Genomic DNA, 26847 nt, shown 5'->3' with positions numbered 1-26847 from the left:
ATTTTTTGTGTGTGACAAAGGAGTGATGTGACGTGTCTGCACTTGGTCCTATTTCTCATGGGTTTGCTTTGAGACCCACTGGGTTTGTTGGCTTTTCAGTGGGAGCTGAAGTCAAAGAGCCCAGCCCTTCCTGTAAGAATGTGTTTCATCAGTTGTCTGTGCCTCACTGCCCCTTCTTCTCAGATAACTCTTTCACACCTCCAAGATGCCCTGCTTTGTGCTCTAGGGGTGGTGTGCTGTTGTCCTCTCACGTTCAGTTCTCAGCAGACACATTCTCATAACACTCATGAAATGCAGCCAAACGTGCATCTGCTGATTCAAGGCTCCCATCTACTGGTGCCACATGATCTCACTGAATCCCAGCCTTTCCTGATTTCCCTCCTTCCCCCAGCAGTCCTTCGTGGTATCAGATCTCATTTGATCTCTAAATGCAGTTTGGTTGTCCCTCCAGTTGGTGGGAGCAGGTAAGAAACTTGGCAGAAACTGAGTTCCCATACTGTAGTGCCTGTATACTGCTACAGAGAGGGCTCTGTTTCCTTCTTTTCTTTCATTTCCTCACAGGTCTGGGTGGCTAAAAGAACTGAGAAATCATAAAACAAGTTTTTGTGCCTTGAAAGTGTGGATAAGACATTAAGACCTCAGTCCTTTCAGAGCATCCCTTGAGGGAGAGCTGCATGCAGTCATGAGGGCAGGAGAGAGTTCCATGGAGTTTATTCAGTATAACATGAAAAGAAGATCTGAATTCTTATTTTAAACAGGAAGTTGTCCCCATTTTCACCCAGCTGACAAACTGAGTGCTTGAGGGTTTGCTGGTTTTTTGCAGTTTAAGGTAAAAAGCTGACAGTGGGGCTCAGATATTTTGAGTAATTTGTCATTTGGGAGTAGTCCCAGTTCCCTGAACAGAAGAGAAATCACACAAGCTGGAGACAATGTTTTATTTATCTACAGGACTGAGAAAGCCTTCATAAATTGTTCCATAGTGGTAAGGATTCTGAAAACTTATCAGGAAATTCCAAATACTTCCATCTTTAGAGAAAACTGTGTGCTGATTGAGACTATTCCTGACCTTGGCATATCCAAGGAGTCCAGATCCTGGCTTTGCTTGTGTCCCATTAGTGTTTGCATCTGAGGCAGGCACACTGTGCAAATGGAGAGCCTGTGAGTAGTTTCTGCCTACATTCTGGTGGTCCAAAGGGGGCCTTGCAGCATTTACCCAAAGTGCAGTCCCATGGATTAAAGCTGCATTTTGTCAGCTGCTGAGAGCTGTTTGTGTGCTAAACCTGGTTCCCCACCATCTCCAGTAATGCTGGGTATTTGTATGAGTATGGGCTTGGGTAATCCAGAACATTTGCTTTGTAATTAAGCTTTTTGCAAACATAGCCTTGCTTTAAATTACAAGGAGCTTTGAATAACTGGAGTTGCCCCCCAGATTTAAAATGTTTATTAGGCTCACTTGGCAGAGTGCTGTCTGTCTCTGGTGCAGAGAAAGGTGCAGCTTAATTTGCAGTATTTTGCCCACCCACAAGCAAAACATACTCAAAGAGATTTTAATCACATGGGGATTTTTTTCAGGTCCCTTTTCTCTCTTAAACCAGCATGAGCCTGTGGGTACCAATGCAGGTCTGCAGCCGTGGGAGGCTACAGGTGGCACCTCCCTGCCAGTTGAACTGCAGAGCTCTTGCAGTGACAGCTTCCCAGTAAAGTGACATATTTGCTTGTTAAAGGCAGCGTTGGAGCTTTCTGCGGCTTCCCCTCTGTTTCCAGCTTAGCGCTCAGAATTTGACAGCGAGGGGGAAAAGATGTCTTGTGGGTGCATCATAATCTGTCTCAAGTTGCTTTTAACAGATAGTAAAATAAAAAGGAAAATGATCCAGGCAGTGCTAGCCCATTCCACATGTGTGCTGGCTTGGGATTGCTGCTCTGAGTGGCTCCAATGTGCTCAGTTCAGGTGGCTGCTGCAGTGCCCAAGCCCTAAATCACCCCGAGCTGTGCACAGCAAGCAGAGCAACTGGGGGCACTGTGAGTGCCAAAACCACCATTAGCTTAAAAGGACAGATAGAGCTGCACACACACACATGCACAGCCTGTCAAACCCAGGCTGCTTTGGGAAGTAGGCAGAAGCTGCTGCAAGGAGAGAGAGGGAATAGAGTTACATGAGGAAGAATCTTCCTGCTCCACAGGGCTTTTATATGTAATATGTTGGTGTGATTTGATTGAGAAGTGTTATTAACATCATAATGTAAAGCATTCCCTCTTCAATAGCTTCAGGGGATGCAAGGCTCAGAGTAACTCCTGACTTTGGGATATCCTATTTCCTGTTCTTTTTTAAATTCAGGACATAAAGACCACTTCTGAGGATCTAATATTTTTTTGTAAGGGTAATGTACCCAGCTCCTTTAAGCCATTCTTGGGCACAGAGAATTGTGAGTAACTGGGAAAAAAAGATGATGAATATATACTATAATTGGGCTCTCTTATAATGAACAGAGCTTTTATGCTTGTAAATTTTTAAGCATTGATTTTAAACAGTAAATGTTTCTTTGTATGTGGGAGCACTGGCATATGTATACATTACATTTCTTACTGTCTTTACATTGAAAATGAATGCATTTGATTGGATTGCTGTTTGTAAGACAGGACACTGTTAGGTGCTCTCAAAACAGATCAGAAAGACCATCCTGGTGATAGGGAGATTGAAAGTTGACAAACAAATGATTCTTCACATCCAAGCAGGAGGTAGAGTTGGAGGTGGGGAAGAGGTGTTTTGTGTATTCCAAGATTTGCTGATGTTTTCCAGGTAGTGATTTCTGTTGGCGTCATTCTTGTTTGTACAAATGCAGGAGTGCATGTCTGGGGTCACTGCATAATTCCAGTTGGAGCAATTTACCATCCACCTTGCTAAACCTCTCCCTGCAGTTTTGGATTGGAAGCTTGAGGCTTCCTCAGTCATGCTCCTGAATTGCTGCCCAGTGTGGCTGTGCGCTATTAAAAGGTGGCCCCGCGTAACCCCGGTGGTGGGCGAGCAGGATCCCCGTCCCTGTGCACATCCTGGTTCTGCCCCCATGCAGGGGAAGGTGGGCAGGGTCTGAATCCTTCTCCAGTGCCCTCCAGAGTTGTCCACGTTCCAAGTGTGTGCATCTGTATGCAGCCAGCTCCCCGTCCCGCTTCCCCGGCGCGCTCCTCCTCCAGCCCCAGCCAGGCAGCTCCGCTCCATCTGGAGCTGCTCTCGCCAGAGCTTGCCTAGGTACACATGGAGGATTTCCAGCCTGTCTGCCTGAGTTTCAGGAATAAACCCCAACAAGTGCAGCTCCTGGTGTAGCAAGAGGAGGATGTTCACTGCTGACTGGGCTCAGGTTTTTGTAAGCACTCCAGGTTTTCGAAGTTCAGAGTTGACATCAAACTGCTTTTGGGGACTGTGGTATTTTCGGGGTCCTCCGTGGCAGGAAGGAATGATGAATCTGATTCCATGTTCTTAGAAGGCAAATTTATTATTTTATTATATTATATTCTATTAAAGAATACAATACTAAAACTATACTAAAGAATAGAGAAAGGATACTTACAGAAGGCTTAACAAGATACTAATGAAAACTTGCAACTTTCTCCAGAGTCCTGACACAGCCTGACTGTGATTGGTCATTAAGTCAAAGCAATTCACAAGTTGGATAAACAATCTCCAACCACATTCCAAAGCAGCACAACACAGGAGAAGCAAATGGGATAATATTGTTTTCCTTTTTCTCTGAGGCTTCTCAGCTTCCCAGGAGAAGAAATCCTGGTGAAGGGATTTTTCCAGAAAATAGGATAGTGACAGGGGACCAGGAATATTAAAGCTTAGTGTTGCTGCAGCCTTGGCCTAGGTTCTGCTGGGTTGGTCAGACCTCCAGTGTGAGCTTGCATGGGCACAGTAGCACTGTAGCTGAAACTTCTTGGTGAATGTTACAGCCCTTGTGGTGACACACAGGATTAGCTGATAAGTTTCATATCACTAAGCATCTTTCTTAAAAATTTTCATCCTCCTTAAGCATAAATCTGACTAGATGAGGTTGACAATTTCCATATAATTATGTGGTGAACTAGTATGTGTTGTTATTTTTAAACACTGGTCAGCATGTTATTACTTGAAGAAATTTTAGGATTCTAAGTTTTCTTGGTGCAGAAAAAAAAATGCCTTAAATGCCCCATAAAAAGTAAGTGCATACCTAAGTATTTTTTACTATTTATGCTTCCTTCTTTGTGAACTGGTGTTTTTTCGACATTTTAGGAAGATAGAAAAAGGCACTGTTGCTTATAACTGTGTCAAGTTCTACTTGTTTCAAACAGCACTGCAAGAACCTGTAAAAATGGACACTTTTTTTTTCTTTCCTTAGCTTGTACCTCCATTCAAGCCACAGGTTACATCTGAAACAGATACAAGATACTTTGATGAAGAATTTACAGCACAGATGATAACAATCACTCCTCCTGACCAAGGTAAAGGTTTTCCAAATGTTTCCCACTGTGTTCTCCATACCACCAGAAATAATTTGCTGTGATGACTCTCTTCTACCCATATGAAAAATTATCAGTTTAAACTTGAGGGTTTTCCATATGTATTTGACCAAGAAGTTGGTAAAATGAAAAACCTGATTAATAAGAATGAAATTATTTGTACTGTGGTCTTTTCCAAATTTGCACACTCCCACTGGAAATCAGTGATAAAAATGTTTGGCTCATATCCATATCCACGCACACTGTGTATATGCAAGCACTCAGTTGAGCATGGGCTAATGTCCCATCAAAATATTGTATTTTTGTGATAACTGAGCATGTTTGATGCTCTAAAATAGCAATTGCCAAAAATTCAGAACAGTGAGTGTGGATTTAAGCAATGCAGCTCCTAGCAATTTTAAATGGACATCTGAACATCTATTTTCTGAAATAACTTTACCGTGCATTATCTTATTGTTGATTTGCTGAAAATAAAAAAAAAAAGGTAGCAAATGTTACCTAATGTTTTTTATTCCTCTTTCAGATGACAGCATGGATTGTGTAGATAATGAGAGAAGACCTCATTTTCCTCAGTTCTCCTACTCAGCCAGTGGAACCGCTTAATGTTTTGCCATTCAGAAACAAAACAGACTGCATTTTGGGGACCTTACTTCAATGGACACTAGAGAACTTTCTATATTATCAAGTTACAAACTGTGTTTGTATTACGACTTAGATGAATTTGTAGGAAGCCTCACAGATTCTGTATTTAAAACAATTCTTGATGCGTTTTTGAGAAGGAGAACAAATCCATTCTTTAAGTATTATGTCAAGGCTTTTATGCTGAATCACCATAGGTTTTTAAGAATATACACCAAAACTGTTTACTTTAGAAATAATTAAGGTATTCAACATATCAGCAACTCTGACCAGAAAATCCCCTTATTTTATTTATTTCATACAGTTCATTATCTAAATACAGAATCTGCACTCTGATCAATTAGATTTATATAGGAAGATATAAGACTTTAGTAGCTAGTGCAATAATATAAGCAACAAAGTGAACAAACTCTGGAGGGTTAAGGTTCAAACTCATTTTGGACAGCAGTGAAATGTCATCCAACTCCAGAAAACCAACTATAGGAACAGCATTAATGGCCTCAGTGAGGTAAATCAAAAAGCAAAAGTTATTTTTGTTATAACATCTGCTACAAGACATTACATATCAAACTGAATCCGGTGGGATTGCCACGCCGTACAGACGAGTATTTCATTCTAGGCAGTGCATTTAATGATTCCGTTTGCATAGAATCTAGGAATACTTCATAGGATTGGCTTCTCAGAACCTAGAAAACGCTTGATTTACCAATCTAATATGAAAGGCAACAACACAAAATCACCCACTTCCACCACTGTACAGAAATACCACACAGGTCTAAGTGAGAATCATCCTCATGAGCGAGTCAGCCAGACACGAGTTCATTTGGCACTGAAGTAATGACTTGTTGCCGCTTTTTTTTTTTTTTTACGAAAAGATATATGAATATATATAAACACTTAATGAATTTTTGCATCATGCCAGATCATTTCTTCTTTCTTGAGTGTGCATTAAAGGTATCAACCAACAGTTCATGGTGCCTTCTCACTCTTGAAGATTCAGTTTTAACAGTGTTTCCCATGTATAAAAAAAACTAGGTTGAAACTTCATATGTGTTTGAATAATAATGGTGTTCAAAAAGTGAACTCTTTTTTTGTTTTTCATTTTTAATCTTAGTGGGAAATTCCCCACACCCTATTTTTGTTGTATCATGTTTCTTTGTAATTTTCATAAAAGCAGTCTTATTCTGTCTCTGCTGCAAATAAAGTTATTCCATTGTAGGTTGCGTTCTTTAAATTGCGCTTTTTTTTGTTTTTCATTCTCTTGACTGTATAAAAAATGATGACATGTATTCCAGTTAAGTAGCATTTAATATTTTTATTTGAAAGGAATTATATTATGAAAACCCTCCTTTCCCCTCTCCATCAGACACTGCTGTGCTTGCACAGAGAGCCCATCATCCTGACTTTTTTTAACAACATTCAACTCTAGTATTTTTACTCATGATATGAAAGTTTCCCTCCAAATACTTAAATAAAATTGCTTTAACCAGTTAGGTTCTTATGTCTTGTGGTAGGAGCCTTCTGAATTTATAGAGATGCAACAACTGCTCCAGTTTCTCAAGTGTGATGTGCATATCACTGAGGGATTCAGGTTGTTCTGTTCCTCCTCAGTTGTTTCATCTCTGTGCTGATCATTATGCAAAGATAATTTTGGAAAACGCTTGTTCAGAGAAAAGCAACCTGTGCCAGGAATAAATTGTCTTGAGGTGAATGAGGACTGGCCTTGTTTTGCTGCCCTCCTGGTGCCAGCAAAAGGCCCTGATCTGCAAAGGTATTTCTGTTCCACCACCCAGGCCAGCCTGTGCTGCACAATCTCCAACACTCTCCAGGCACTAATGTTAATCACAGCTGGGAGGTGCTTACAGGAGGCTGGAATGCCCCTTTTCAAACAAGAATACAAAGAACAAGATATGAACATCCAAGAACAACTGCAGTGTGCTTCAGAATAAGCAGCAGGAACTGCAACTGTGGTAAGCCATTGAACATCCAGCACATTTTTTGGTTCAAAGAATAAGCTGTAATTCCCAGTGCAATTTACTGTGTGTTTGTGCAAGGGGGGAAGGGGAAGAAGAGATCTGTGTCTCTGTAGGACTGGTGCTGGACAGCCTGTCCCATTCAGCAAGTCTGATCTAACTGCTCTCCCTCCTTTGCTTCCAAGCCTTCATCTACATCTCCAGCCAGCCCAGGGACCAAGTCCAGGGAAACTCTTCTGCAAGTCTACAAGTCTTGACAAGTTCTGAACCAACACAGCTTTGTGCATCCAAATATAGGCAACACTACTGAGCAAAGGTTACCATTATCTGCCCCAGGAAAATCTGCTGTGTCAAGTGCAGGAGCAGGCATGGATCAGGTTGTTTTGTTGAGGCTGATTATGTCTCACTGTTTTTCTGCCAGTTGTTGCTAATGGATTGTGTTAATTCCCTTATATATAAAAAAAAAAAAAAAAAAAGCAGCTGCCAGAAATCTCTGAATCTTAATATTGTTAGCAACTGAGAGCTGTGAGGGCCACACCTGAATGCTGGACACATTCCCTCATTTTGCCAGTGATTGTTCTAAATGCCTTACTTGTCCATAATTGAATGGTTATGGCTGTTACCAGCTGTATATCTGCAAACATCAAATGTGTTCTTTACATTTTTAACACAGCAAAACCTACTGCAAAAACCTGTGACCTGTGTCATTCATCTCAGATTCTTTTTGTACCGTATATGCCGAGACTGCTTAACTCTTATGTGTTTCTTTAGCTCTTTGATTTGAAACCTCAGAACTTTTCTAACAGTTGTCTACAGCCAGAACCTCCCCATTTTTTCTTCTGGCATTGAAGAATGTCATCTTGCTCAGGTGTTGCACATTGCAGCAAAGCTGGTGCATCCCAGGTTTTGAGCGCCAATAGTGGATCTATGTTACAGGCCAGGAATGTTGTTGTAAATTTGAACTTGGAGAAAAACAGGGAGAAAGCCCCTTGGCAAGAGCACATGGGTAAGTTCTCTGTGTGCCTGTGACTGCAGTGTGGAACTGAGGTCAGCTGGGCAGTGGCTGAAACAGATCCACTCTGAGTGCTGCTTGGGGTTGAGACATGGGCTGGAGCCAGGTAATTCTGCAAATTCCATTTTATACTCCCTGGTGTAACTAAAGCATCCAGTACAATCCCATTAGGATATGACAGGCTGTTCTCCCTTTAAAGTGGATGAAGATAACTCTGGTTCATAGCATTCCAAACTTTGCTCAAACTGTGACCTCTGCCCCCCACCCCCAGTACAATAAGCAGCTTTTTCTTCATTTTTCTTTCTGCACCTTCACTCCTCCAGCAGGTGACCTCCACCTGCTCTCCAGCTCTCATACTTGCCTTCAGTTCTAGCTGTTTTTTGAATTTGTTCACAGCTTTCCACCTGAGAAACAAATTATTATAGTTTTGGAGGTCTGAGGGCAAAACCTTGCCTGGATTGTTTGAATTGGACGGTCTTTGTTTTAACTAGTGGGAAATTTTTGTCTGCTGCTTTGGATTGTGCCCATGTGTTGAAGTGCTCAGTACACCAGCAATGTTTTCATACCCCTGAGTGTTTGTGGGGCCTTCTCAATCTTTGTCAGAGAAAATACCCTTTGCTTTTAGAGAGCACATGCCAGAACAGATTTTTATCTCCAGTAGCTGGCGGTAGGATGGTGGTCTGAGATCAGAGGTCACAGCCCACAGTGGGCATGCAAACTCCAAGGAGAGAGAGGTGCAGAGGGGGAGCCCACACACAGAAAGTGCCCATGCAAGTTGTACAGATGTGCCTGAGAAGTTTGGGAAATGATGATTTAGCAGGTCCAGTTTATTTCACTTTTTTTTAGAAGAGCTTCAGAGGTAAAAAGAAAATTGAAGAAACAGGCGAATGTAAAGGATCCTGTTTCTTCAGCGTCGCAAATGAGTGTTTGTCTTCCACTTTGAGCTCAATTTTTGTAATAACAGGGAGGTTAATAGCCACGAGGAGTAGCAGGCAAGGAACACACAGTGCCTGTAGTGAGCAGGGTTATTGTCCCCCTGCAGCTGAGAGTGCAGCCGTGTGCCCGCTCCCTGCTGCAGCATATGCTGCATTCTAATCAGCTGGTGGCCTCTTGCTCTCTGCCCAAAATCATTTTCAACAAATGCAATTTGTTACAGTAGTTCCTGCTTGACACTTTTTAAATTTTCTGTAACTGATGGTCGCCACCCTGGTTTTGTGAGCGTGGTGGGTTCCTAAGGACCAAATCAAGGTATTCATGTGTAAAAACTCCACTTCCCTCTGTGGTTTTTCAGCCTGCACATAGCTCAGTTCTGTTTCCCGTTTGCTGAAGTGCTGCTTCACATGGGGGTTTTTTTGCTTGTAACTGGGTTTTTTTGCCTCCTCCCAAAGATGGGCTTTGTGTTAAATGTTACCCTGTTTTCCACACTTTGTTAATGTGTTTAGTCAGGTTACTGTAACTGCTTGTAATGCTGCATTTCACTGGGGCTTTGAATTTGTTTCCAGAAGATAAATGGCAACGCAGCATTTGCTTTAGTTTCTGGATTATGAAGGTCTTTCAAATTCTCTACAAATTATTACATTCATCCTGCAGAAGATATAATTATTTTTATGCTGGAGTCAAAAGTCTTCACAGAGGACACACAAACTCTTCCCAAACACTGTGATCTTTAGTTATTGGTAAACTCCCTGTATCTATTCCTTTGTGCTGCTGTGTCCTTACAGTACTGATGCTGTTACCCAGGAAGTTGTGTAGTACTGAAAAAAATCAATATCAGAATAAAAAAATAGTGATTGTGATCTTCAGCAGAGTGCCTGAGAGTTCATAGAAATTGGATTAAAATGAACATGAAATCCATTCTTAAACATGCTGGACTTGATGGTCCTTGTGGGTCCCTTCCAGCTTGGTTTATTCTGGGATTCTGTGCCCCTACTCTGCATTAGGACTTACTGCACTTTAGAGGCTCCTTACTCTTTTTATTTTAATTTATTGGGACACAGATCTGACTGCAGAGAACAATTCCAGCACCATCTCCCACACACAGGACTGGAGTTCATACAGCATTTGAGTGATTTTTTTTTTCCTAAATAGCTAATGAACTTTTCTTACATACTTGATAAATCGCTCCAGTGACTTTTAAAGGCTTTATAGATGTGCAGAAAGATCAGAACATTAGCCCTTCAATGAACTTCCAGAACAAAAATGGAGTGATATTGTTAGGATGGTTGCAGCACATAGTAAATTTTCCATATGATATCTTTGGCTGTTGTGATTGTTCCTTATTCTGATAAGATTGGGAGAAATGAAACTAAAGAGGTAGACAGGAATACCTGGTGCCCATTCAGTAATGAGTGTAGAATGAAACTGAGTAAAAAGCAGAGAGAACAAAGTCTCTTGGAGCAGCTGCAGATTGGAAAGTTGCAGAGGAAAGGAAGTGGAAGAAAGCGGAACAAAATGTACTTATTTACGCAGGTGAGGTCATAAATTTAATGTGTAACTAAGATAAAGGGATTAAACTTAGTATCTCCATTTACCTGATTGTAAAACTTAGAATCAGGTTACCTCTCCAAAGTTTTACTTTCTGTGGTGACTTGCTCAACGTGAAGGAAGTAGGGATCAAAGGTGGCTGCTTGGTATTTAAAATTATATTTTTTAAAATTCCCGTAAGTGGCAAAGGGAGCTGCAATGAGGGCGATGCTTCCTGCACTGCCCAGTGATTTTTCAGGTAACTTTGAGAAACCTCTCACAGCTGTGCCTTGCTTGAGGTGGGAGAGGCATCCCAGAGGCAGTGCAGGAAAGCACCGAGTTTGGCTGGAGGTCAGTGTGTGAGTGGCACGGAGCTGTCTGGGGTTCCCCTCTGCAGAACAGTTGTGTCAGCTTTCTTTTCAGATCACTGACAGTAACTTGGCCTTTATTAGCAATCTCTCCATAATCTCTCCTCACAAGAAAGGAGAAGTCAACAAGGACACCTCAGACAGGGAGAAAACCCTGGCTATAAATCCATGTATTTTCCCAGCGGGTTCAGCTGCAGTTTCTCTGAGCAGCGCTGGATCCAGGCACGCAGGCTGGTGGAGCCCCAAGCACCCGAGGCTGCTGCACAGGAAGGCTGGAGCAGCACAAAGAAGCTTCCAACTCCCCATCTGGAAAAGCCCCCACAGGAGCACAGGCAATGGCAATGCCATCTGTCTGCTGCTGAGCAGAGCTCCTCTCCTGGGAGCAGGAAAAGCTGGCACATGGAGGTGGGCTTTCAGTTCCTTGCGGCACAGAGGTTGGACGCAGATTGCTGGGTGGTACCTGTAGACACCAGCCTGCACTTCTGAGTTCCTTTTCCCTGTTTTTCAGGGTTTTTCTTTTTCAGAATTCCAGTTCTCTTTATTTGCCTTTTGCCTTATGACATCATTCTCCCATCTATGCCCAGCAGACAAGGAACAATGGATTCCTTCTTCCTCTTCTCCCTTGCTTTCATTCTTTTTTTGTGCCTTACCCTGTCTCTCATCTTCTGCCTTCTAGAAGGGTGTGTTATCAACTGACAGAATATCTCTTTAAATAATTATTTTCCTCATGCTGGATGTTCCTTGGATCATTGTGGAGACCTCCTCTGACCCCAATCCATAGGAACACTTACACTGTCTGTACAGAGCAGGTCCTCAAGGTTCATCTTGACTGGTGTATCTTGGCATAAAATACTGGCCTAAACAAAGAAAAGAGCAAGTCTCCCATTGAGTTTTAAAGTGATTTCCTATTCCTATTGATATTTTTAATATCAGTTCTGCTGCAGATAAGAGGAGGAGATAAGTGCCCAGGGCCTTGTGTCACACACTGTTTCTGCTTTAGTAGAGTTAGAAAGGAATTTGGTTACCTACCCCTTACTGTCTGGCACTCATTTCTGTTACAGGACATACCTAAATTTGTGTGAACCTGATAAATATAAAAAACCTGGGGAAAACAAAACAGAAAATTTGTCTGCCCTTTATCTCACTTTGCTTTGCTTTGTGGTATGAACTATCAAGTATAAGCTATCTAGAGTTCTCTAAAAATGTAGAGTTAAGTACCTGATAAGACACTAACTGAAAATTGCTGATGGAAAATATTTACATCTTCTCTTTAAAACTCTTACAAACACTTAAGAACTCATTAAAATGTGGGAAACTAAACCCAAGCTACTTCAGCATCCTCAAGTTCACAGCTTTAGTCTGCAGCCTGTATATCCTGAGACCAATTTACCCACTTTTCTAGGTGTGAAAGCTTGCAGTCCAACTCAACAATATTGATAAATCTCTTGGAACTCGAGACTTAATGCTGTCTTTTCCCATCCTACTGCAGAACCAGGGAAAGCTTCCCCTCTCTGGCAGCCAGCCCACATTATCCCCTGGGTACCCACTGATCTCATCTTCTAAGAGGAACTGAGAGGGAATTCCTGCCAGGCAGCTCTGTGGAAGTTGCCCAAGAAGTTTTAACACCCTATTCCTGGATGATATTGTCCCATCCTATAGTTACCCTGCTTGGCTCCAGCTAGTCTGCAGATGCAGGTTCAAAATAAAATCGACCTCCATCCTGCTCCCTCCCCCCTTATTTGGGCAGCTAAGTGAAATCCAAACATATGGACTCCATAAATCCTTTGTAAATGGCCTCGTGTGAAACACTCAGCCAAAGCCATGGTTATCATTAAACAAACAATGACACCACTGGAACAGAACACGAATTACACACGGGGCAGATCCTCAGCTGTGCAGCCCAGTTTGCCCAGTGACACCAGGCTCACTGACACTGGTCCCTTGGTGTTGGTGCTGCCTGCTATGAAACCAGCCTGGAAGCCACACAATCCTCCTGCAAAGATTCCAGGGGTGCCCTGCAGTGCCAGGCTCTGAATGAAAGGAGGTTCTGCAGAGTCTGTGGAGCAGCAGGATGTGAACACCGGGACAGGGAGTGGTGGAGTCACCCATCAGCCTGGGGGTGTTTAAAAGCTCTGTGGATGTGGCACTTGGGGACAGGGTTTAGTGCTGGGCTCGGCAGTGCTGGGTGAATTGGATGGATTTGATGTTTTTTACAACCTAAATGATTCTATGGTTTTGTGAGAGCGAATTTTCAATAAACACAGATCGTAATCAAGAATGCATCCACAGCTAGGCAAACCAGAGTAAAACAACTGAAATAAAATACTGCTGGAGAGAGGTTTAAATATAGACTGACTCGAAAACACGTGAAGAGCTGTTCTACTGCTGGGGCAAACTGTCTCTCAGTAATATGAAATGCCACAGGGAATGTGTCAGAATAGTTTGCTACAACAAATAAACACACACACACCCCAACCCACTGAATTTTTTCAGTAATTATAAACTCTTACATGCAATCTAGGTAATCCCAGAACTTTCTGAACAGTTATGAAACTGTGGAGCACGTTGCATTAAAATATATATCAAAATAATCATCTTAAATTTATTTTACACCTTCCAAGGAGCTCAGTTCATCACACTTTTGCTTGTGTGGCATCTGACCAGATTGTCAAAACCCATTCTTACAGGGTACTGCAGGGTACTATAACTTAAGTGATTCATGCATGCAGCTGTTGGAACTGCTTGTTGGGTTGTGAAAAAGCTTGTGGTGCCAAGTGCTGATCTAGGAGAACTCAGATCTCCATCAGCCGCCTTGGCTCCGAGCTGTTACTGAACAACAGATGGTAGCAGGAGTGAAGCAAACTAAGAAAATATTCTAAGTTAAAGGCCTCACAAGAACTGAAATTCTTGAGAAAATACAGAGAACAAGTGTTAAGGTTGGAACTAGTTTCCATGTCCAAGTGATGTATGCCACTAAACTTTAAAGGGTGCTCCCATTTCTGGCAGCACTTGTTTTGGTGGAAGTTTTCATTTAACTTGGGCAGAGCAGCCATGTATGGAATTAATATCCCAGCCATTTCAGGGACAGCTCAGAGCCACGATTTCTGCTCATGTAGCTGCACTTGCCACAATGTCTGGCACTAAGGGAAAGAGGAAAGAACCTCAGGTTGTGTTGTTCTACAGTAGATCACAGCAGCAGCAGCAGCAATGAAGGGACAGCATCACGAGCACTGATGATTTCTCCAGCAGAACAAGGACAGCACTGCAGTTCACAAATGGGAACTTGTTAGTGCTAAGGGGAACAGAAGTGCACAGGCTCTCACTGTGTCCTTATCAGCAGCAACAGCACAGAAGGGACAAAGCCAGTGCAAGATGTAAGAAAAACTGATCTAGCAATGATCTCTAACACAATAGTGCACAGTGTAAACAGAGTGAAGTCTTGTACCAGGGAAGAAAGGAAGTCCCTCCAACTCCATGTTCAATAACTTCTAGTTTTTGGTGTCACCAAGACAGCACACTCCAGTATCAGCTAGGTGAGGAACAAGAGGTATTTTCAGGACTTACAGAGTTTGTGTTCAGCAGTGCTGATCCAAAGTCACAGGAATAAAGCAGTTTTCTATAATATTTCTTTACTCCATGTCCTGGCTGAGCAAGAAAGACCCTGCATTCCTGTGACACATATCAGAACACAAATTCTTCAAACCAGCTCTGTAAGCAGCAGTACAGGCGACTACACCCAACTGAAACCAAGTTCTCTCATTTTTAGAGAAGTGAGGACTTCCAGAACAACCTGGAGTGAAACCATTCAAGAGAAGAGAAAACAATTTACAAAGGAAATATTCAAACTGGCTTTCTTAACATTTTTGGGAGGAGACCATGAAAATATGCACATTGACTACATATTTTTAACCTTACATTTTACTGTACTTTTAACTCCTTATACTGGTTATCCCAACTGATCCCAGGTTTTATTTTTACTGCATTTAAAAATACTTCAAAATCTGTTTTGGGGCAGTAAATAATCTTGCTATCATGGAAAGCAAAATGAGAACAATCAGATTACTCATTTGGGGAGGTATTACTCAGTGCAAGAAAGCGTGGGAGAACCAAGCTCCAATGAATGCAATGAAACTCACTGGGATGAAATACATAAAAGTGCATTAAATTCTGTATGTAAACTACTTGGTTGAAAATTGAATCATTTCTTTAGGTTCAGAAATCAATATTCAGCAACGTGCTGCACTCTACAGCGCATCCCACCAAAACACCTAAGGATATGAGTAAGTTTGATCATATCAGTAGTTCTAGCAGAGTAAACAGGATGTAAGAGTGGACATACTCATTGCCTTTTACCAGTTCCTCATTTCTGGCAGCAGCAATCAATGCTCAGGAGAGCAGAAGATCTCAGAGTGCTGAAGAGTTTCAATGGCACTATAAACTCCTAAGTGTGTCCACACCTCAACACACAGCCTTGAAGTCCTCAGAAACTCATGAAATCCTCGTGCTTTGGCAGACTCTGAAGAGCACAGATGTGCCCCACGTGTGCCCTGGAAGTCACCAGGCTTCTTGTTCCCCTCTGTGGTTTTTCTGCACTGCAGGGTCTGCAGGGCCACCAAAGCCTGTGTGCAGCAGCAGCAGCTCTGGATCTCTGGCACAGTGGGGTCTGTGCTGTCCCTGCTCCTGCAGCCCAACAAGGTTTGCCTTTCCCCTGGCAAGGACACCTCCATTTCTCTCCTCTCATCCAGTGCTGCTCACCTCATCTCACCAGAAACACCAGTGGCCACATGCAATAGGTCCATGATAAATCTGTGTGACTGTTCCCAATTATGTTCCCACCCTTCCTGTGCCGGGATGTGGAGCTGGACACAGCTTTTGTGAGGATTCACACCATAACATTCCTGAGGGCTGAGGTCACACTGACCAGCCCATCTTCCCCAAAATGTTCTCCTCAAAGACTGGCACAACTCTCACCTTTTTTCCACCACCAGGATGATCCCTGAGGTGCCACTGCTGGCCAGCACCCCACTGCACATTTCCTGCTCCAGATTCACAGTCCTACCCTTGGCATGGACATCACTATACTCTTTCACATCTTTGTGAGAAGCAACTTGAGCAGGATATTGATTAAATGCAAATAAGTGTGTAATGTGTAATTTGGTTTGGTTTTTTTTGGTTTTTTTGTTTTTTGGTTTTTTTTTGGTAGGGTGGTTTTTTTGTTGTTGTTGGGCTTTTTTTTTTAAAGAAAAGTGTGACATAACTTACATGTTGGCATATAATCACCCTTATTTGTCATACTGATACATTGGAATTCAAAGAAAAAATGGGATCAATTTATGCTTTTGCATCTGATTTACATTTTGCTCTCGTCTTTGCAGGCAGCAAAATGGTCTGGTCTGAATTTCAGGTCAAATTTTATGAATGGTACAAAATATCTGGGATTAAAAAAAAAAATCTATTGTGTGAACATTTGACCTACAGATTAATGAGGGGAATATTTTAAAACACACTTCCTCTCCAAACTAGCAGTCCAGTTACTACAGTATCAATAGAGCAGTGAGGACTTGAGAAGAAACCCAAGAATTTGGGTAACAAAAGGCATAAATCCAACGTCGTGCTGCCACCCTGTGGCTTGAGGATAAAACTTCTGCTGCGAAGCTTGGAGGAGGGATTGTTTTATCTTAAACCTCTAATCAAATTAAAGAGCACTTCTGCACAAGGAGCCGCTGGCAGCTGGTGGAATTCAGTGCAAGTCTGAGAGAATTCGTACAGAACAGATCAGGACAGCACTGGTGCAGGTTACCTGCCCTCAAAACCTTCAACTGGGTCTTTGTCAGGCAAAGAAGAAACAGAAAAACATCTGAATCTTACAGAATAAATGAGAAGGGGATCATGATTTAAACTATGACACTTGAGCAAAACAATGTAAGAAAATACAATTAAATAAATCCTAACATTTAAAGTAAATCCTATAACCACAAAATGTTCAAGCAAAAATAAGCTCTGCAAGAGATAAGTAACTTAACATCTATCACAGGGTTTTAATGCAAATCACAGCCATGAGAGTAAAAACTTTTAATAAAAGTGTAACACATAATAATTTGATTCCAGCTGAGTTTTTTCCCAGAGGAAGAAAACAAAATAACAAAAGCCCAGAATACACACCACCAGCAAATATTAAAGCTTGCATTACAATTGTAGCAGTTCAAAATGCAATCAACTGTAAAAGCTATGGTATTTTAATATCTATCAATATAAAATATCTGTACAAAAAAGTTATATATGTGTGTGCATGTGTATTAGCCATTAAAATATACAACATTGTGTGATCACTTTCACCCTATTCCAATTTTAAGAAAGTAAAATAAAAAGTAATTTGGAAGAATTTTATTCCAATTTTCTACCCACAAGTATTTGCCTTTAAATTAAACAGCTCCTACTTATTTCTTAAAGAATCATTTACATTTTCTGAGACTTCTTGGCTGCTTTTAATAGGTTAACCAATTCACCTTACTAAAAACAGTGTTCAAAGCTTTGCTACCTTCCCTTCCCAGTAGTGAAAAACTCCAAAGAGAGTGGAGGAAAGCAGGTACAGGTGATCTTCCTCAGCCTTACCTGTCCTCACTCAGAAGCCTGCTGGGGGCAGGATGCTCTCTGGGAAGAGCCCTCACATCCCTCTCCTTTTCCAAGCTGCCACAGCCCAGGTTGTGCTGCTGCAGCAGTTTTGTCCTGAGTGCTGCTCTTGGGTGGGTTGAGGTTTTCCTCTCCCTCCCTGGACAGCCCCACATGCTCCTGCAGTGGTCTGGATCTAAGCTTAGCCTGACAATCCATGGTAAAGCACTGCAAAGAACAGAGGACGGAGCTGGACAGACACAGAACAAACAGGAGGGGCTCTGCCACACTCTGTCAGCACAGAGGGCTTGGTGTCCAGGCAGTCAGTGCTCCTGGAATCCAGCTGGGAGGTAAAGGCAGCACAAAGAGCTTTTAGTTGCAGAATTTGCCATGATGAAACAGTATCACACCTAAGCAAAAGCTACAGAGCAGCAGGAGATGCAAGTTTGTACACATATTCCACAAGTGGGAACTTAATGACAGGTAAGTTTTGCTGGGATTCAATTTTTTAATCCAGTTGGATCCTGTCAAAACCCAAAGCCATCACACAATGACTGGCAGGGAGCACAGTGAGACAGAAGTGTTTATTCCTTGCATGGTGCTGGCATTTGCTGCTGTCTCACCAACCCAGCCAGAGGCCAGTTGAGAGTTTACAAAAGAAAAGAGGCCCAGCAAACCCGGGGACAAAGAAAACTCTTTTCATTTCTACTTCTTGGCTGCACCTCTTCAAAGTAAGATTCAGATTTAAGCCCTTTGCACATTGCTGCCACTTCTGATGGCAGCAAACCCAGCACAGAACAAAGCATAAATGCCTTGCCCATACTTGTAAGGAAAAAAGAACATTGTCTCTCACTCTCACCTGCATTATTTGGGTTATGCCCTGCCCTGAAATAAAACACAGCTTCATTTAGTTATCACCTGTTCAGAAAGGAATACCAAAAAAAGCCTATGAACTGAGTACAAGTCAGAGTCCAAATGTGTAGGACACTAAAACAAAAAGGAGGGGAAGAAGCTGAGGTGCTGCTGTATTAAACAAAAGACACATCAATCACAGAATGGAGAGCTAACATTTATTTATTTTTAATTTTCCTGTTGTCTGGATCACTGTAGGATGGCTCACCTTTCTCTTGGAGGAAAGCAGATTTCTGGACTGAACTGCAAAATATTGAGAATTCCTTTGTGTACAGGACAAATACTATTGAAGAGACAGCTCAAGTGTATTTGTTCTTCTCAGTGAGCTTTTTTACAATGTTGTGGGTTTGTTCTAATACAGTCTGGAGATTACTGCAGTCATTAACCACCTCAGACTGTCCTTAAATATCTGATGTCTACGAAACCACACATTTCTAGAACTGACTCAGTTAGTAGTCTTAAGAAAAATTGTTTTATCCTGATCAGATCAACTGACTTCCTTTTGGACATAAAGGTCTGCTCTTTGAGACAAATGTCACCAGTAATGACACACAGGCCTCAGAAGTTTCTCATCCATCTGTAAAATCATTACTGCAGGATATTTTTACCCATCAATATGCTGGCTCCTCAGGGGATCTCCTTCCCTTGGAACAGCAGGCAAACTTTGATTTTTGACACTTTGCACTGAGTGGGAGGGGAAGAACATACAATTACAACAAAAAAGCACAGGATTGAACCCAATTTCCTGCTCAGCTAATAAACCAGACAATTTCTCTGGCTCTCATTTACAGTCCTAGGGGTACCCTATGTGTTGTATTGTAACAGCTCAATGATCAGTGGCAACAGATAAGTCCTTGTGAGGAGGAGTTAATAAGGCAAAGAGAAAAATCTTTGTACTTCTCACCCAAAGATTCTTCCCTTCACACTGGTTGTTTGTTTTTATTTTTTTCCTGTAGGCATTATAAAGATTTACAGTCTCCAGTCTTACCTCCCATTGTTTATCTGAGAACTGCAGGACTAGAAAAAGAACTTTCCTGAATAATATTTGAGTCTTTTGTAGACACAGGCAGTTTTGTCACCTTCTGAACCCAGAGAAGCAGATGTGGCAACCACTAAACCCCATTTCTCACATGTAAGAAGGACCTCCCCTCTGCAAGAGTTGGCCATGCTGCTCTGTGCTCCTCCTGCCCTTCCCCTCCCAGCCCCTAACCTTCTTCCAGCCCTCCTGCTTTTCTTCTCCCAGCTCCTCACCCTGCACTGGGTATCCATCCTAATGCACAGCCATCTTTCAAGCAGCTAGAGGATAACAAATAACAACATTAAGCCATGAAATTTATGTCATTGTTTACAGAGGACAGCTTTCTATGAAATACAGCAGTGACTAAATGAGCCAAAAAACCATTTCTATCACTACTTTGAAACACAAATCATTTGTAAACAACACATCTCATCTCTCCCAGAGCCTAGAAGCAAAACATTATTTTCAGTCTCTCACCCTCAGGAGAGAGTAAGAAAAAGCAGACACATACTTAAAGGTTTCGTTTAGAAAAATATACTTTACTGAAAAATGCTTTAGTACATTGCCTAAAGCTTCAAATAAAACACAGCCAAGTTTTTAAACTCTTTCCTAAAAGTAACATCTAAATGCAGTAAACCACAGGTTCTTCCCATCCATAAAACTGATGGATTTTAAGCCAACATTTTGTGGCTTAAAATGATTGTCACAGGAGCAACATTTTTATCTGCCCTGTGACACCAGCTGGGAACTGCACCAGAGATCTGCCACCACCCTGACTTCATCTATTAGAGCTTTGAAAAGACAGATAATGCTATGGAATTCCTGCACATCCCAGCTAATTCTTCCACTACCAAGTCACCTGAGACTTTTTTGTTTGTTTGTTATGGGAATGAAGATAAGACACATTTCAGAGTTGCTCAAAACAAAGACTGGAGTAAGAACCAGTAAAGTCTCCCATTTTAACTGGCTTCAAAACATGCAGAACAAGAAAACCAACCAGATCCATCAGCATGTCCAGGCTGGCACAGATGGTCAGTCTAAGCTGGCACAGATGGCTGGGAGTGAAGTGACACCCCTCAGGAAACCCTGGAGTGCACAAATGCTTTCAAAGTGTGCCTGCACAGTTACACAAAGTGCTACTCAGGCCAGAGAGGATGGCATCCTGCACCTCACTGTGGCTGATACACCCAAAGCCATGACACTGCAGCTATGAAGAGCTGCTCTCCTGCAACAGCCACCCCCACCCTTTGCTAAAACATTTACCATTCTCTTTGGGGAGCTGCAGCATTCTGACAGGCAAACACCCAGAGTGCCTCCAACAGAATGTCAAATAAAGGTGTCCCCACGAGGGAGAAGTCAGGCTCTCAAACTGCACTGCAACGGCCTTTCCATCTCTTCAACAAGAAATGGCTAAAGTGGAGGGAAACAGGTAAAAGCAGGTTACTACACCCAAAACATACTAACTACAGCTGAGAAGACTGGGAAGCATGAGTGGCAGGCTTTGCTTCAGGAGTTCAGGGCAAAGAATTTCAGAAACAGACCATTAGCTGAGCCACAAGGATTTCTTTTCTTGTGTGTGTCAAACCACTCCTGTTATCCTACAGTCTGAAATCAGCCACTCAAATCAGCATTTTCCTGAGGTAAAGAGCACTGTAGTTCTCTCTAAGGCATAGTTGATTTGCCAGATGAAAAGTGGCTTTTTTTATAAAACAGAGCAAAATCAGTAAAAGAAAACTACTTTGAGGGGCTGTCCAGTAGTACTTTACTTCACTCTTACAGCACAAACAATACCAAGCCTCTGCAGTGATTTGAAAAGAAAATGAGGAATGAGCTGGTTTATGGAGAGGTACCCTTGAGTGCTGACCAATTTTCAGCCCACTTCATGAGCTATTTCTGAGTGGGTATTCAGAACAATATGAAGTTTACAGTGTAGGTGATAAACTCATACAGATAAGTTGCTTTCAGTGAAGGTACTGGAAAATTCTCATTTACAAATGAGAAAAACTTTCCTGCTCCAAGTCTGGTGTGCTACTGCTCTTTCTATCAAAGTTACCAGAAAGATTAGAACCATTCAAGCTGTCAGTAAACACAAGATGTTCATGATAGCTTAAAAAAAAACTTAACCAGAATCAGCAAATTCTGTTATTTGGAAAAGCCCTCAGGCCTGGCTGATTTTCCTACTAAGCTCACAAAGGAAATGTTGTGTGTCCAGAATGGATTCACACTCACCTGGAAGCACAGAGGGAGCAAATGATTTCTATTCTGATCCCACAAAAGTGTGTCCTAACATGACCAACAAGCGAGGAGAATATTCTGAATCCTGTATCACATCAGGAACACCAGGTAAGAGCACAGAGTGGTCCCTTCCAGACAGGCATAGCACAACTAGGGAAAAGGAGAAAGCCGACTCAAAATAATCTAAAAAGTTTTAAAATATAAATGTTTATTTAGCTACAATATTTAAAAGTACAATATAAAGATATAAAACATAGAAATTCCATAACTAATTCACATGCTAAAAGGAGTATTTGATCAGCTGCAAGGAGAAGACTTCATGAAATTCATGGATGTTTTAGCCACAAGAGTTATTTCATCAAGTTTCAGACTTGAAATACTGAACAACCACTGCAGAGAACTTGCTCTCCCACATCACCATAACTAGGGAAAAAAAACAAAAAAAAAACCAGAAGAAACAAAAGTCAGAGTGCCTACTGTTTCTGGAAAATAACAATGGCACACTATTCCATTATCAACTGCAACCACGGGACTCCCACACAGCACACTCACTATTTCTTTATACCACAGGATTGTTAACAATGAGGGAAAAAAGATTATTCCTTGGAAGTGCATGCATTCAGCACTGGCCAGCATGCTATACTGCTGGTGGGAAAGCAAGAGAAATTTTTGCCTCCTAAAGCATTTAAGCAAGAAGCTGAACTAGACTGGTCCTATGGTTGATTAGAGTGCTTCACACATGCATCTTGGTTTGCACGTTTCAGACAGTTTTACTGCTGCTAAAGCATGGGAAGACTTTAACTCCTTTTTGTGTATGAGCTAGATATCTGCTGCACCCGACTATCAGGCCAATTAAAATTATCAGGTAATATCTGATATTAATACCGACTATCAGGTAATTAAAATAAGCCTCCAAACTGGAGAGGCACTTACTCAGCAGCGGAGCACAAGGAGCAGGTGACCGTGTTACAGCAGCTGCAGAGCCTGCTGCAGCTCTGGCAGACGAGCCGGTCACACTGCGCACACGCCTCCTTCACATCGGCCGCTCTCACACACGACGAGCAGGCTCTGGACGCTCCCAGCGGCGGAACTGCTCGGCAAAGACACGGTAAAGAAGGTAAAGAATGGATGAGCTTTACAGCAAGGCAGAGAAAGCAGCTGGAAGTCTTGGGGGCTGCAGAGCGCGGCGCCGTGCACAGCTACAGGTGGCAGCACTTGGGTAATGCCAAGGGACAGGGAGCGCCGCTTGGAACTGCCTTGGCTCTTTGCTCAGTAGCAAGACTAAGGGATGATAGAACAGAATATACGCACAGCAATTCCGAAATCCGAATAGACTTCCCTTAAGGAAAGTCAGTAAAGAAGAACTACACAGCACAACACTACTCATCATCGTACAGACCTCCTTGGGAGGGAAAGCCAAGGAACAGCATCGGTCTCTGTAGTGACCAGGGAAGGAATAAAGGGAATGGTCTCAAGTTGTGCCAGGCGAGGTTTAGATTGGATATTAGGAAAAGGTTTTTCACCCAGAGAGTGGTCTGGCACCGCAATACTCCTCAGGGAAGCGGCCACGGCCGCAACCCCGCCACAGTTTAAGAATCATTCCGACAACGCTCTCAGCCTCACGGCGGGAACGTCGGGGATGTCCTGGGCGGGACAGGAGCTGCACCTCGCTGGGTCCCGTCCAGCTGAGGGCATCGCGCGGTTCCGTGACACGGCCCGGGCACTCACCCCTGTCCGCGGGCCGCCGCCGCAGTTTCCCGTCGTGGCCGATGAGGAGCTGCCCGCTCCAGCGGGACCCCTCGCCCGGCGCCTCCCCGGCCGGCCCCGGCTCCGCCGCACGGGCCGCGGCCGCCGCGCCCTCCATGTACGCCTGGGCACCCCTGAAGAGCAGCCGCCGGGTCCTCTCTGCCGGCCGAGAGGAGAGCAGAGTCAGGGGCGGGCTCCTCATGCCCGCGGGCCGCGGCGGGCCGGCACATCCCCCCGGCGGGGCGGCCGGCCCGGCGCTCCCCCGTCCGCGCCCCGCTCACCGAACACCTCCCGCCGGTACTCCTCGCCCCGCACGCCGCGGCTCAGCTCCCGCAGCCCCACGCGGGTCTTCAGCTGCAGCGGGGCCGCGTCCCCGAAGGGGCAGGAGCGCTTCGGCATGGCCGGACCGACCCGCGCCCGCCCCGCCCCGCCCCGCGCCGCGTCACGGCCGCGCCACCGCCTCCCTCACATCCCGGCCGGGGCACTCGGGAACCGCGGCCGCTCCCTTCTTTCTGCAGGAAAGCGAAAGCTTCGTCTGCAGCGCAAAATTTCCCTTCCCGCTGCGTCCCGAGCGCCCGGCGGGGTTGGCAGAGGCGCCGGCCCGGCCCCGTCGCCCCGCCCGCTGCCACCGCCCCTCAGGCGTCACCTCCGTGCGCCCGGAGCGGCGGCGCGGAGCCGGCGGGGCAAAGCGAAACCGATTTTGGGACTCGCGTTTGTCAATAAACTCAGAATCATGGATATGCTGGGTTGGGAAGGAACCACGAGAATTGAGTCCAACTCTTGGCCCTGCACAGCACACCCCAGGACGCGCACCATGTGCCTGAGAGCATTGCCCAAACACTGCTGGAACTCTGTCAGCCGTGGGGCTGTGACCGCTGCCCTGGGGAGCCTGTTCTAGTGCCCGACCACCCTCTGGGTGGAGAACCTTTTCCTAAACCTCCCCTGACACAACTTGGCGCATTCCCTCACGTCCTGTCGCTGGTGGCCAGAGAGAAGAGATCAATGTCTGCCCCTCCTCTGCCCCTCATGAGGAAGTTGTAATTGCAGGGAGGTTTCCCCTCAGTCTCCAACAGGCTGAACAGACCAAGTGCCCTCAGCTACTCCTCATACAGCTTCCCCACCAGACCCTTCACCTTCCTCATGGCCCACCTTTGGAAGCGCTCTTATAGCTTTAATCCTTCTTTATTTTGTGGCACCCAAAACTGCCCCCAGCACTCGAGGTGAGGCAGCCTCAGAGCAGAGCAGGACATTCCCCTCCCTTACTGGCGATGCTGCTCCTGATGCCCCAGGACAGGATTGTCCCTCCTGGCTGCCATTCACGGCTGACTCACACCCAACTTCCCATCAACCAGGACCCCCAGGTCCCTTTCTTAGCTCCCCAGTCTGTCTCTACATTCAGAGCTGCCCTGTTCCAGGTGCAGAAATCAGCACTTTTCAGTTTCAAACTTCATACAGTTGGTGATTGCCCAGCCCTCTAATTTGTCGAGATCTGTCTGCAAGACCTCTGCCTTCCAGGGAATCAACAGCTCTTCCCAATTTTATCTGTAAACCTACTTCATATCCTTTCCAGTCCTGCGTCCAACTCATGAACCCTCTTTTCCTTTCTTAGCAGGCCCCCACACCACACTAGGCTCACAGAGCTCTTTGTGCAGCCTAAAACCCCTGCCCAGGCCTGGGCTGTCTGAATGCTGTGGAACCAACAAAAAATGTGCACAAGCTTGAGAATTTCCTTTTTGAAAGACCACCAAGGAGGGGGGAGAATCCCTGTCTGGCCAGGGGGCTCTGCTGGGCTCCTTGGCACCAGCCAACATCAGGAGTGGGTTCACCACTTACGGGCACAATGAGTTTTTGGGCACTGACACCCAGTTTCAGATAAATCTGGAGTTCCCCAAGACCTTCTTTTGTGAGAGGGAATTACTGCAATTAATTTGCTATTTACAGGTGGGCTCTATAGCCCCCCAGGTGTGGTTACATGGGTTAAAAGTATCAGATGCTGTTTCAAGTGGCAGCCAGTCTGGGTACTATGTATATTTTGAAAATACATTGTTTTCCTCAGGGCAAACAAGTTTAAAACTGATGGAGTTTAGGTGCTATGTTTGTGTCGCTTGAAGGCGATCTGTCAAGACAGTTTTATTTTTTCCAGACTTTATTTTTTCCTTTCTTCCAGAGGTCTCTGAATTCAAAACTTCCCCTGTATGTACTGTGGACAGAATCACAACCAAGTATAGGAGCGATTTTTCCATGAATGAACTTACAGTCTGCTAAGGACTTGTTCCTGGTTTCTTTGTTTTGTTCTGGTCAAAACCAAGTTATGACTTGTGTTTTTTCCTGAAAAAACCCAAAGAAACAAACAAAACCTCCAAACACCAAAACCCAAATAATAACAACCTCCTCAAATAGCAGTGACAGAATGAGTATTTTTTAAAAAGGCTTTCATTCAGAAACTCATAGAAACTTCAATGTACTTTTTCAATACTAGCACAAGATTTAGAATGACATAGATTAGTGTACTGAAAATGGGCCACAGTACCTAATGGACTAACTCTTGTCTGGTTTCATTGCTTGAGTTCTTCCAAAATTGCTGAAACCCCAAGACCAGTGAGCACAGTGCCTGACTATGGCTGGAGGATCACAGGCTATCCTGAGTTGGAAGGGACACACAGGGATCATCAAGCTCTGCATCCTGGCCCTGTCCAGGACAGCCCTAAAAATTACACCAGTGCCTGAGAGCATTGTCCAAACACCAAAATGATGAGAGTGAGTTGCTGAACTGCTGATAGTTTGCAGGTACAAGCACTCTGGTTTCATACAGATTAATATGATTTTAAAATTATTTTCTGTAGAGCTGATGAGCCCAGACTTGTGGTCTGTGGAGCCAAAGTCGTGGTTGTAATTCACAGCAACTCCCAAAAATCCCTTCTGAGCTCCAAAATCTTACTCCTGCCCCTCTTTCTTTATCTGCAAGGATTTCTACTTTGGCTTTTTCTGCACATACCTGCAAATGCATCCTTAAGGATGTTCATCAGACTTTTCCAACTGCATATTGAAAACTCATGGCCTTTTCTTTCTGTCTAAGGAAACTACTTTGTAAATATTCACTCTGATGTCCCTGAAGTTCTCTGGGGAACATTGGTTAATCAGAATGTAATTGCAGTGTGAAAGAGCCCTGCCAGGATAGAGGACAGTGGATCACACATGTTTCACTCACATGGCATGGGATAAACAAGGATGGAACTCGGCTGTCTGAGAACTGGATGAAATGCAAAGAAAGAACTAAAAGCACTGTTCCACTTGAGGGGAAGGAGTGCTCTGAAACACTGATCTCAAATATGAAGTAGATTTGAAAGGGAGCAGTGCTGCTGGTGCTGTCATTGAAGAGTA

General features: G+C 43.8%; 2 protein-coding genes across 5 annotated transcripts in view; one reads left to right on the top strand and one right to left on the bottom strand.

Annotated features, from left to right (window-relative positions):
• The window catches only part of AKT1 (AKT serine/threonine kinase 1), a 78595-nt gene extending 72247 nt beyond the window's left edge, over nucleotides 1-6348 (top strand). Inside the window, exons 13-14 of the mRNA XM_058025451.1 lie at nucleotides 4371-4473; nucleotides 5015-6348. Coding sequence (XP_057881434.1) covers nucleotides 4371-4473; nucleotides 5015-5094 — 183 coding nt within the window. The 3' untranslated portion in view covers nucleotides 5095-6348. The remainder of the gene's footprint in view (nucleotides 1-4370; nucleotides 4474-5014) is intronic.
• Nucleotides 938-24053, bottom strand: SIVA1 (SIVA1 apoptosis inducing factor). Of its 4 annotated transcripts, none has more exons than XR_009114534.1 (5): nucleotides 23748-24053; nucleotides 23449-23625; nucleotides 22654-22810; nucleotides 21715-21870; nucleotides 938-3471 (listed from the first exon to the last, which is right to left on the bottom strand). XR_009114534.1 is itself a non-coding variant. In XM_058025453.1 (4 exons), exons 1-4 carry the CDS (start codon nucleotides 23863-23865, stop codon nucleotides 21816-21818), a joined length of 507 nt encoding a protein of 168 aa, XP_057881436.1. In that variant the 5' UTR covers nucleotides 23866-24053; the 3' UTR covers nucleotides 21659-21815. The 4 variants fall into 4 exon arrangements, 2 of the variants coding, with proteins under 2 accessions (XP_057881436.1, XP_057881435.1); XR_009114533.1 differs by lacking the exon at nucleotides 938-3471 and adding an exon at nucleotides 16865-20895; XM_058025453.1 differs by lacking the exon at nucleotides 938-3471 and having other exon boundaries at nucleotides 21659-21870.
• Nucleotides 24054-26847: the final 2794 nt, after the last annotated feature.

The sequence above is a fragment of the Melospiza georgiana genome, chromosome 6 (genome assembly GCF_028018845.1).
Source record: "Melospiza georgiana isolate bMelGeo1 chromosome 6, bMelGeo1.pri, whole genome shotgun sequence".
Lineage (NCBI taxonomy): Eukaryota > Metazoa > Chordata > Aves > Passeriformes > Passerellidae > Melospiza > Melospiza georgiana.
Note: the sequence above shows the minus strand (reverse complement) of the source record. Positions and strands in the feature narration are given on the sequence as shown.